This window comes from Anneissia japonica, unplaced genomic scaffold (genome assembly GCF_011630105.1).
Source record: "Anneissia japonica isolate Jap-2015-1 unplaced genomic scaffold, ASM1163010v1 scaffold6030_len697274_cov183, whole genome shotgun sequence".
NCBI classification, from domain to species: Eukaryota; Metazoa; Echinodermata; class Crinoidea; order Comatulida; family Comatulidae; genus Anneissia; species Anneissia japonica.
Genome location: NW_022721381.1, coordinates 586,148 through 599,489, shown reverse-complemented (window position 1 = coordinate 599,489; position 13,342 = coordinate 586,148). Strand labels below are relative to the sequence as shown.

Genomic DNA, 13,342 nt, shown 5'->3' with positions numbered 1-13,342 from the left:
ATTTTACATTTACGACGTATTGTTGATTTAATATGCTGAATCATTATTAATGGAATATAGGCCTACCTATTATATTTCTATAAATTAATCAACAATTATCTCATTAATCACACTATCGTAAATTGGCCTATTGAAACATTATTGAAGTATTATTAATTATTCACTAAAGCATTATTCGAGCACCTTTATTATTATTATTGTTATTATTATTATTATTTATTTTTTGTATATATATATTATTTATCAACCATATTAACATTGAAAACATTAATATGCATATGTGGATAAAATTATCGCAGAAAATAAACATATAATTTATTAGATTATTTTTTAAAACAGAATCAAATAGATAATGTTTTTATTTAAAAACAGGTTTTGCATGGACGTAATTTTATTTAATATGCTGATTATTGTTATTTCATTAATCAAACTATCGTAAAATTATTATTATTATTATTAAACCAAAGAAATTTTACATTTACGACATATTGTTGATTTAATATGCTGAATCATTACTAATGGTATATAGGCCTACCTATTATATTTCTATAACTTAATCAACAATTATCTCATTAATCACATTATCTTAAATAGGCCTCCAAGTATTGAAATACACGCCATCGTGTTGGGATTCAATATTTCGACATTAATTATGTCATCATCAGGAACACGATGGCGTGTATTTCAATACTTGGAGTATGTATTATACTTTCTTATCTAAGATTAATCAGTGGACCTTTCGGTTTTTAAATAGGCCTATTGAAGCATTATTGAAGTATTATTAATTATTCACTAAAGCATTATTCGAGCACCTTTATTATTATTATTATTATTATTTATTTTTTTTATATATTATTTATCAACCATATTAACATTGAAAACATGAATATGCATATGTGCATAAAATTATCGCAGAAAAAGAAAAATTATAATTGCTGCGAAGCAGCCAATTCATATTCTTGACAGCAATTTGACCTTTGAAAGGTCATTGTTTGTCAGAAAACAAGGGCCTAAGACGACTGAAAAGCGGAGTTTCCTTCTTTCGTTCTGCCGGGTAAAATCAATTACTTTAGGCAACGTTAGTAGACTAACCAACACGTACCAACGTCCGCATGTCGCGCTAGCCTTATCCTACTCTAGGCCTAGACTAGCTAGGATGGTATAGGCCTAGCTCCTTGATAGCTAACATGGTCTATTTAACATTACAATAATTCATTATTAGACCTATAGTTGTTTTTTGAATTGTACTCCACAAATCTCAGCCGATACCTCGCACAACTGCGATGTCTCGCACTTGTGATCAAATAACACGCTGGCACCCACTTTGGCAACACTCTTTGGCAGTCAACTCGCCCCTAGAAAACTCGCCCTTGGAAACTTGCCCCATAAAAAAATGTACACTTCCTGTACCATGCAGTCTTCAAAATAAAAATTGTAACCTTTTTGTAATCAACTACATTTTCCACATACATAGAAATTTTTGAAACTTTATTAAAAAAAACCTAAACTATAATTCACCACTATAGACACTTTTTGACAAAAATGAAAAATTACGACTTTGTTACCCAATGAGAAGTGTTCTAATATAGACAATGGGTCGTGTCTCATATTTGTTATATTTTTATTATTCAATATTTTCACTTGACTCGCATAAAAAATTTTGTTCGAAGAACATTTATATGCAGTTGTACTTCGCAGCACTTCACTTGCAATTTCTAGTTTATAAGATTATTTTTTTAAACAGAATCAAATAGATAACGTTTTAATTTAAAAGCAGGTTTTGCATGGATGTAATTTTATTTAATATGCTGATTATTACTATTTCATTAATCAAACTATCGTAAAATTATTATTATTATTATTATTATTGTTATTGTTGTTGTTGTTGCTGTTGTTGTTGTTTTATGTATATGCCTAGGCCTATATAATATATATTGTATACATTTATTAATTTAATTAGAAATAATTATATAAACTAATTGTTAAACAAATATAATATAATGTTATCAATAACATAGGCTAAGCTAGACCTAATCAATTATTGATATAATAAAGGCAAATATTTAGAACATCATTAATACAACACCTTCATGACAGCCCAGCCCTCCAAATCTTGTTTTAATAAATAACTGAATTCACTTCAATGATATATTTTGATCTTCATTCATTATTATTATTATCATTTACTTTTTATTATTATTATTATTATTATTATTATTATTATTATTATTATTATTATTATTATTATTGTCTTTGCCATTAACATTATCATTGTTTCTCTGGAAGGCATATTGTACAGTGGACATGTTTTTGCCTAACCAGTCTCATTACATTTTGAGTGAAATAAAATTATGAATTATGAATTATACCAATGTCATCTATCGATAAAAACATCGATTCGATTAATTAACAGCAGCTTTTCGCACTGTGGCAGTGCCGATAGAAAGCAGCAACTTTTTGGCACTGCGGCAGTGCCGATAGAAAACGGCAGCTTTTTGGCACTGCGGCAGTGCCGATACAAAACAGCAGCTTTTTTTGGCACTGCTGCAGTGCCAAATCGGCATTGCAGCAGTGCCGATAGCCACTACCACTTTTGCGAACTACAGCGCATGCTGTGAAAGAAGTAAAAAACACGCAACAAAAGTATGAAAAAGTATATGATCTTCAAGCATGTCACCTTATTGGTTTAATTTTTTTCTCGCCCTGAATTTCCCGCGGACGAGCAATCAAACCAACAAAGAGATCAATTTGTGTCACTGACGGGTCATGACTAACACGGTATTGCGTTGCAGCTGAAAAGTGTACCACAAAACACACGTTTTCTGAATGCGAACCCTATAACAAATGCGTGTAAAAACATGCATTTTTTGAACGCATTCCTAACTGTGTTTTTGTTTCGTGACCCCGTTTCTACTGGGGAAAAAACACATGTTTTTTAATAACTGTTTAAAAACACAAGTTTTTTTTGCTCAGCAGAAACAGGCCCATAGTCAAAACGGCAATACAGTAAACCAAAATGGCAACACTTCCAGAATTTATGTCAAATGTAAAAAAGCGCGAAAGAAAAAAAAAACACTATAAAGAACAACATTAACACTATAAAGAACAACATTAATAATAATAATAATAATGATGATGATAATAATGGTAATAATAATAATGATGATGATAATAATAATATTAATAATAATAATTATTATTATTATAAGTCAATCGTGACGTCATCACTGTAACTCCCAATTTTATTTGCCTATTCCCCAGCGTCCACTAATTTTTGTGGCTACTGAAAGTAGCTACTATATCATCGAATGGTTTGCCGAGGTAAGGGACTGTGAATCTCGGTACCAGTCGGTACCAGTTGAAACCTTCGATCACGAGCCGACTAGCAATCAACACTCATAATTAATCTTGCGAATATTTCCGATAAAATGCAAAAGGTTACGAATGCAGGTGGTTATGAATGTTACAAAAATTACTGGACACACAACGGATCCTATGTTATGTTAGGTACCTGCCTCCACGTTTTTTGTTTTTTTTTTTATGTGCGATGGCAAAAGTAAGTTCCTTGTAGGTAGACCATGTTTGATTTCACTAAATTTGACAATTTTAGGCCTAGGTGAGCTACTGATTTCCATGTGTTACTATTAGATATTATAAGTCAATCGTGACATCGTCACTGTAACTCCCAATGTTATTTGCCTATTCCCAAGCGTCCAGTTATTTTTCTATTAGTGGACACTTGGCTTGATTTTTGTTAGTTTCGTGATTTTTTTCGTCATCGCGAATACATCACACGCACCGCGATAAAAATCGAATTGTAATTGAAAATTACTTTCGTAAAACAAGCTTAATTAGAACCCAAAGAAAGTTACTTCAAATTCCATATTAAGTATGAACAATTAAGGAATTCATTGAATCAATGGACACAACAAACTGAACGTTTAATAGTCTAATATTCTAAACCTATTTCCTATTTTAAGTACTCAAGGCACAAATTTAGATGTAGGCCTACGGCCAGGCAAGAGGACACCCCGGCCTCCTACTACTACACTACTACTAGTGTAGTAGGAGGATATATTAAATTAATTATATTTTTATATGTATATATTAAATTATTTTTCATTATGAAACAGGCAGCAAAATTGTAAACCAATAATACAGCAAGGGTGCCTTAAAGGTAAAGCTTCATTAAAAAATCTATAGTCATTTTCATATTTCACTAATTTTTCATCATGAATAATTAATTTTGCATTTTATACTTTATCATTTCAGGTTAATGAACTGAAAAATATGGCAAAAAAAAAGAAGACATGGGAAGCCTACATTTATATTGTATCTCCAGTTTAAAACAAACACAAATCAGTACTTCAAATTACAATTACAAACCACTATGGACAATTTTCATGAAACTGTTTTTTCTGCTTCTTATCACACTGAATTCCAGAACTATTGAAAACCAAAGTCCAGTGAAGATGAGGGATTTTGGGACCAATATTCTTATAAAATCAAAAATTTAAATAACGCAGTTGGAAGAGATACCATTCCAAATTTAGGAATTTATCAACCCAAAACATTCTTTGAATTCGAGTGTGTATGCAACACTCAACTCGTAACCATAAAAGCTAAGGTTATACAGCTTTCAGGAACCAAAAAGTTCAACAAAAGAAATGGGCTAAAAATATTACACAATGTATGCTGATTGATCCATTGTGTTCAGCACAGACAACTATTTGGGAAAATTTCATTCACAAAATTAAACATCCAGATTGCAGGCAAAAATGTTTGAAATAAGATGTCAATTTGCAAGTGATAACAAGTTTTTAAAAATACGTTTTCTGTAATAAACCGACTTATAACTAAAATAAAAGCCTTTATTGCTATCTTGTTACAAAGTCGTGGATTCAGATTATATAGTTTTTAATTGCCCTAAATGCTCAAAAAAGCACCGCGTTGTGACTCTTAAGAGTATATTATTACCTTTTGTGCAACTAAAGAATTTGGGTTTTAAATACAATGTATACAGTGCTAAGATGAATAAATAACACAATGAATACACAAGTATTTCTTTTTTTTTGTATTAAAGTGTTAATTTACTATGACATTGGACCTATGGTAGGCCTACTGTACTACGGGAATGTGAGATGTGTAACATGGGAATGGGCATGAAAAGCGCCACACCAGTATTTCTTATTATGAGCTCAGTAGCCACATGTACCTTTTAGGTACCTATTTTTCTATTAGTGGATGCTTGGCTTGATTTTTTTTTAGGATCATGTGCAAAAAAAATTTCTCATTTTTTTGTCACCGCGAATACATCGCGCACCGCAAACAAATTGTATTGTAATTAAAAATTACTTTCGTAAAACAAGCTTACTTAGAACCCGAAGAAAGTTACTTCAAATTCAATATTAAGTATGAACAATTAAGGAATTCATTGAATGAGTGGACCCTCATAAGCACAACAAACTGATAGTAATTGTTATTGTCGTGATGGAATAATAGACAATAACTGGATTTGAGTCAGAAGGAACATGTATAGGTGTAATTTTGCCCTACCTGACGTGGAAATGTACCGAATACTCAGTACATTTGAAAACAACTGTGAAAAAAATCGCAAGTTCTCGGGTGGGACTCAAACCCACGATCTCCAGATCACTAGCCTGGCATCATACCTCTAGACCACCGAGCTTGCGCCTGATGGCCAGGGTTGAATTTGAGTCCTAGTAAGCAGCGGGTACTGCAGTGTAATTACTATCAACACCAGGCTTCCTCCTACTACTACTACTAGGCCGTAGCCTGACCTAGTTATGAAATCATCACACGATTATTTTATTTGTCTGCATGCACCGACTAAAAAGGACGTCAGTGACTTTATTCTCTCTTGAATGCTGAAATGTTTATTTCTTCGACGAAAGTCTAGCAAAATAGCATTACAAACAAGTTCTTTTTAACACAATAGTTATTCATCGTAGTCGTACTGTACTGCTGATGTGTAGTTAATTAAACGTGTACTGCAGGAGCAAAAATCAGCATACGCACAGCTAAATGTAAATATGCACACGTATACTGATCATATCACTATAGCAACCGATGACTGCTACAAAAGTTGGTTATAAAAAACTAAAATTAAAAGATGGCGATTGACTTATAAAGCAATTAGTAGAGCATGCATTGTACACTAAATGGAAAATTATTATACTTAGGTTAGATTTAATGTTTCAAAAATTTCCCTCGGACCTTGCAGGCCCTTAGGAAATTTTTTCAAGCATTAAATCTAACCTTTGTATAATAATTTTCCTATAGTGTACCGTACTATGCGGAGCTCTACTAATTGCTTAATAGCTAAGTATAACATACAAATTCAATAGCTAAACAATTTATGTCATAAAAGTAAAAATGCGCGAAAGAAACACTTTAAAGAACAACAACATTAATAATAATAAATAATAATAATAATAACATACAATACAATTAGTATAAAGACAAATAGTAGAAAGATTGGGAGAACACAATTTAAAATATAAAAGCAGTGAACATTTGAATAATTAAAACTTTAAAATACAGATAAAATGAGGCTAAACAATATTATGCCATGAAAGTAAAAAACGGGAAAGAAAAAAAAAATAATAATAATAAATAACACTTTAAAATAATATAGGCCTAGTCATGGATGTGTAAAAAAAACCAAAACATAACAAAAAACAAAACATGATTCAGAAAATTATAAACTGCTGCCCGCGCCCGGTGGCTGTTCATTCTTGGCATTGATTTTTGCTCCTTTGTCGTTTTGGTCTATGCCTATTGCCGTTTTGGTAGTTGTCTGTTTCTGTTTTGGTACTTATCATTGCCGTTTTGGTTTATTGCTGTTTTGGTTTATTGCCATTTTGGTCATTGCCGTTTTGGTTTTTTTGCCGTTTTGACCTGCTCCCAACACACCACCATAGATATGCCAAGTTGGACCAATTTGAAGGCGGGAGATTTTGTTTTAAAAAATCCTCCCCCTAGGGGTCGCATGCTGCACTCTTCCCCCGAAAAAGTCCTTCCTTAGATGCTCGGAAATACATTCTTTAGGCTAGTATTTTTGCAACTGAAAATAGGTTAAGAACCAGATGAATTTGTGTCAACATAGTAAAATATAGTTTTATTATTATATATAAATACATAGAAACTAGCTTTTTGACTGAACGGGGAAACCAAAATAATGGTCAGAATTCTAAAACCAAAGCCTTTGAAAGGTCCAAAAATCAATAACAAGAATGTGAGGATTTTAAAGACAGCATGCAGGTTTAATATTTTATTTTTTATATTTAGTTCGGTTTAATTCTTGCGTTTCCATCCAGCGTTGGGCCCATGATTGTATAAATACATTAAACATTAAAAACATTACTATACTATGTGCATACATAGTACCATAAAATTTACAATAACAATGCCAATAATTAATACATGGTAGAAGCATCCTCAACTCGGCCTTTCGCCAACTCGGACCATACCGACTCGGCCCACTGCCAACTCGCACCATAACCGACTCAGCCCTTGTCAACTCTGCCCTTGTCAACTCAGCCCTTAACCGACTCAGCCCTTATCCAACTCGGACCATACACCAACTCGGCCCTTGTCAACTCGGCCCTTGTCAACTCGGCCCTTAACCAACTCAACCCTTAACCAACTCGGCCCTTAACCAACTCAGCCCATGAACTGAATCACTTTTGGAATATTTTAATGGGAAAGCCTTTTAATAATGTATTAAATCTTAATACTGTAATATTATATTATTTAATGTTTTATGCTATTAACCATAAAGAAATAAAGGAGACACGAACATGCGGTACGTAATGTAGGCATGTTAATTTACTTTGTTTTAATTTTAATGTAGCCTTTTGACGTATTTTAATGTTATTTCTTAATCTTATATTTGTCCACAGGTATGTTCGTGGTAGAATTAGCATTAACCAGGGCCGCGACGAGGATGCTTCTACCATGTATTAATTATTGGCATTGTTATTGTAAATTTTTTTATGGTACTATGTATGCACATAGTATAGTAATGTTTTCAATGTTTAATGTATTTATACAATCGTGGGCCCAACGCTGGATGGAAACGCAAGAATTAAACCGAACTAAATATAAAAAATAAAATATTAAACCTGCATGCTGTCTTTAAAATCCTCACATTCTTGTTATTGATTTTTGGACCTTTCAAAGGCTTTGGTTTTAGAATTCTGACCATCATAATTTCGGTTTCCCCGTTCAGTCAAAAAGCTAGTTTCTATGTATTTATATATAATAATAAAACTATATTTTACTACGTTGACACAAATTCATCTGGTTGTTCAAAACCAGATAATACCCAATAAAACCTATATTTTACTATATGTTTCCATTTATTTGTGTATTTATAAACATGATCACCAGGCAGCATCTGCCTATACCTCTGTCTTAGCAGAGTGCACCCACATTCCTGAAGGTGGCGTACAAAGGAATTCCGTACAAAGATGTTGTGTCTGCTTCATCATCAAGAATACTGTGCCGAAGCATGTTTGTGGGAAAGTTTCCTTCGATTTTATACTACAGTAGAGAGTAACATGGGAATCGTAATGTTTCTTTCCACAAATTATATACAGTACTCTATAGAGTTATGCAACTAGAAATAGGCCTAGGTTCAATTGCAAAGTCAGTTGGGCCCAATTGGTGTATGGGCTGAGTTGGGACCAAGTTGGTGAATGGGCTGAGTTGGGACCGAGTTGACAAGGGCCGAGTTGGTGAATGGGCCGAGTTTGCTAAGGGCCAAGATGACAAGGGCCGAGTTAGTGTATGGGCCGAGTTGGTTATGGGCCGAGTCGGTATGGTCCGAGTCGGTTAAGGGCCAAGATGACTTGAAGCCGTTTCTGCTGCCGTCACAAACCTGTCACACTCGTATGAGCCGAGCGCATGGCGATTGGTAGTGTGTTATTTGATCTTATCCGACACTGACAGTGCTTCAGTGGTTTGTAAAAGAATTACATATTTAGTGTTGATGCAGAAATTTTTGTCTAAGGGCACTTAGAAAAATTTATTAGGTCACTCGTTTTTTTTTTAATTGCTGAGGGAGGGTGGTTTTTTTTTGTTTTTTTTATACAATAAATTATTTTGCTTTTGTTTTTATCGATGAGGGAGGGGCTGTTTATTTGGCTTGTACCCGGGCCTGTAATAGTAAATATTGTATAAAAACTGGTCTAATTTTTAAGAAAATGTATTTTAAGTCACAAAATTGCATTGTTATTTTATGCTGTTGAAATAATTGATGCGGCAAAAAAAAAATTTTTTTATTTTTATTCCTGCATCAATATTTCCCCGAATTTTTGATGCAGACGTGAGTGATAATATAATAAATTTTTCTATTTGCCCTTATCTTATGCACTTGTCAATTGTAGACCTGGGCCATAGCAGGGAACTAGCTGGGACTAAGCCGGGATGTACACATATTTGTGTCCCCGTAGTGCCGGGACATAGGCTATCTAAAATTTACCCGTAATAACAGGCCTCGGAACGTTAGAGTAGCTGCGATTTCTGGTGTCTATGCCTAGCACTGTCAAACCGGATCTGGTCCTAGCCTACACTAGGCTAGGCTAGGCATTCAGTTGGCAACTACAGTACTGAGTGTTTTGGTAATTAAAAAATCATCTACCATCATGAGCCAAGGAAATCTGCTTCTACTACATCATACTACATGTATTTATTTTCTTATTTAGGCCTAATTTCTGTTTGATATTGAATATTTAAGTTCTATCAATCACTCAAATCAATCAATCAATTAATCAATTATTTTCTTTTTCTAAGATCAATTTGTCAATACACTCCTTTTTTTTTGCACTTTTCCAAACTTCCATGGAAATTGCTTAGTGATACGCATGGTCCAGCTCCTGCCTAGCTCTCACATGCTTCTCCGAACCAAGGCTAGACCTTCAAGTAGGTCTTATCATCCAATCATTTATTAGCGGGGCAGTTTACCAGGACTACGGCGGTAAGTGGCGGGGACTTAGCCGGAGATGTACGTTAAAAGGATGCCCCACATTGCCGGGAGTTGGCCGGGACTTTTACATGCATGTAACCGTTTTGGAAATTACATCCCCGGCCAAGTACCCATTAGGGATTACCGACCCTTATCAAAATTTATATCGGTGAAGGTTACTTATAGTAGAAAGCCAACCACCTCAGCCAGGGTGGTGGTGCGCCAACATTTATTCGTGTTCAAATATGTAACGACAAAACAATCCTATTTTAAGCACTGTAATGATGGATATTTAGCGAGAGAGCAATAATGTATACATATATTTTTTTATTATAGACAATATTACATTTATGCATGAGATTTTGGTCCTAAATGGTTAGGCCTTAAATTTTTGGGAATCACCACACCGAATATTGGTATAAAAACAATGTACATTCAATCTATAAAGGTTGTTTTTATCAAACGTAAATATGATTTAGCTTTAGTTTAATGTCAAATTTGATAGATTTTAAGAATATAAATTTGTTAAAAGTAGACTAGGCCCAATTAGGCTAGGCTGAGCTGATTAGGTTAAGCCTATGACCTACATGCATATACTAAATATTTTGGAAAAAAAAAAATTTCTACGACCAGCAGTTGTGAAGATGCCGTATATGTTCCCACCTGATTTGTATAATTAAGCTAATTTGCATATTAAAAGGCATGTGATCAAGTTATAATTTTCGAAATTCATTTTCGTCAAGTTCTCAAAACGTTTTTTTAAACACATTTTTTGTCATTTCATCTGTAATTATGATTATTAAAAAAGTATATGGCGATTATTTTGAATTTTCAAGCTACAGTAGTATTCGAGTGAATGCCATAAACGTGGGAAATTAAATCATTTTTAAACTACATGTACCATTACATTATACCATGATTTCCAGTATTTGACCTTAAATAACCTTTGACTTGAAATAACCTAAAAACTTCTGGTAAGCTTTTACATCACATTTAAATAAGAACCAATTTTTGCAGCATGCATAATGATTAACTATCAAAATCATTATTTGACATCAAATGAACTCTAACCACCCTCCCAGACTTTTCAAAAAGGGCTCTCCCACTGTTCACACACTTATATTTGTGGGTGGTGTGTTGTTACATATTGTGTCTTTTATTACATATTGTTTGTGTTATTACACCCACCTCAGTCCAACTGGTTGCAGAAGGTAAGAAAATTAAAGGGCGTGGCAATTCAAAAATAGCACCCTCACACTTTAAAAAAAATTATGCTTTCGAAGTGTCTAAATTTGACACTCAGACTACGAGGCGCCGTTTGGGATGCGCTATTTTGTTGACAAACTATTATTTTGCCGTTTGGGATGCGCTATTTTGTCGAAAAAACATCATTTTGTCTTGACAAAATGTAATATGTCACCATAAGATCATGATTTTGTAAAACAGAATTTATTTTATCACCACAAAATGCTATGTTTGTAAGACAGGATTTATTTTGTCACCACAAAATGCCATTTTGTTGACAAAATAGCTGGGTCATTCCATGCCACCTTAACAAATGGGATGGCTGAGTACTGTCAGATTTTCTTGAAACTCTGATATAATATGCACCAACATGTCTAAAGAACAAACCCAAAATTTCAATTGCCAATTCCAAGTTGTTTTATGGCCATTTGAAATTATGGTTTCATACTCCTTTTTAGCTCTCATTTATGACATTATAAAGTTGCATTTTCAATTAGCAATATCTTGAAATAGAATAAAGTTAACTGAAAATTGATATCTAGACTTTTGGCTGTAAAACAGGAATATGACAATACAACACCACATTGCAACTTTTGACCAAACCTAGGCTACTGCACCTCACTAATACCCCTTTCAGACAGACCTGCAAAACGGAATTAATGCTGTATTTTTCGAACGCCAGCGTTCTATGTGAAAGGGTAAATACGCCTAGACGCCGGCTTCAGTTAGACCTCCTTGGTAATACCGCATTAATACCGTAGTGAGTTTTTCCCAACTCGATTTGAAAGGGTACAGGGTTCATCGCCGTCTTACGCACTAGGCATAACAGATCAGACGGTCACACGAGTAGCCATTAACTGCTGCTGCAGCTCACAAAGCCGATGAAATCACTAGCTGACGGTTCTTTAGACGCGAAAATCGACTGCACCTAGCTGCTCGAAATTTAAGCCGGCCTCACCTTAAACGCTTCCTAAATTCTTTCTCCACTTGAACGAAACGCATTAGAAACCTTCTGTTTCTCAAATTTATATGTATTGCAAACATAGCAAGCATTAAAAAACATTTGCAAAGCAGCAGTTTTATGATTAGAGTATTATTGCAGTATTTTCTGTCTGAAAGGGGCTTAATAGTCTCAGTTTGCACAGCTCAGTAGTACAGATCTCGTGAGATAACCATAGTCTACAGGGCTATTTTAACATGGAAATCTGACTCTTACTGCTCACTCAGCATACAAACATTCAATAATATCGCAAAGCCACGACAGGCAGAATGGAAACATGAATACTATATAGTGATTTTCGTGTAAGACTACGAAACAAGTGAAAAACATGCTTAGCCTTGATTTCAACTAAATTGTACTATGTAAAGTTTTTTTTGTGTTTTTTTCTCCCTTAAATTTGCGACTTTTTTGTTGGGATTTATTTTATATCATCATGATATACTGTAACAAATAAACGATATAAAAAATTTCAAACCTGGAACTCGGCTTTAAACTTTACATCGACCCATAATTTTGGAAGCTTAGAACATTGAGCTATTTCAGTAACTTTCCATCACAATAGTAATAAAATAAATTAAATTGCCATGTAAATGTAATGTGATATGACTATCAGATAAGTTCATGTCAAATTAACCAGTTTTGATATTGTTCAACAAAATGAAAAATTTCCTTTACTGTAAGCTTGATTATGTACATATTTTGTCAATATATTGCAGTGGTACTGTATTTCAAGAAATGATGTCAAATGATGAAACAGACGTTTCTCCTGAACTTGAGGTGCAGACAACTCCGAGTGGTAATAATGTAAAGTGGCATCAAGGACTTGTATCTGTGGAAGGAAATAACAACATTGTTGTCATTAATAGTCAGGGTAGGTGAACATTTATGTGTAGGTTGGGATACCGTACAGAGATATGATAAGATGTTACCACTGAAGGGTGGCACTGATCCTATCACTTAAGTTCTCTCCTCACCCAGATATAGTAATGGGTTGTAAAGTACTTGGTAAATGAACTTGAACCAATAAAGAATTGCACCAGTAAAGAATACATTATTGCATTATTATTGGTGATCCACTTCTCGAGCGGATCACCTCTTGTTATTGT

General features: G+C 33.9%; 1 protein-coding gene across 2 annotated transcripts in view; it reads left to right on the top strand.

Moving 5' to 3' along the window:
* The window catches only part of LOC117111524 (sterile alpha motif domain-containing protein 9-like), a 50,090-nt gene that overhangs the window by 16,770 nt on the left and 19,978 nt on the right, over positions 1 to 13,342 (top strand). Inside the window, exons 2-3 of one of the 2 annotated variants that reach the window (XM_033254455.1) lie at positions 9,883 to 10,003; positions 12,953 to 13,107. In XM_033254455.1, coding sequence (XP_033110346.1) covers positions 12,972 to 13,107 — 136 coding nt within the window. In that variant the 5' untranslated portion in view covers positions 9,883 to 10,003; positions 12,953 to 12,971. The remainder of the gene's footprint in view (positions 1 to 9,882; positions 10,004 to 12,952; positions 13,108 to 13,342) is intronic. The other variant, XM_033254454.1, reaches the window with a different exon arrangement.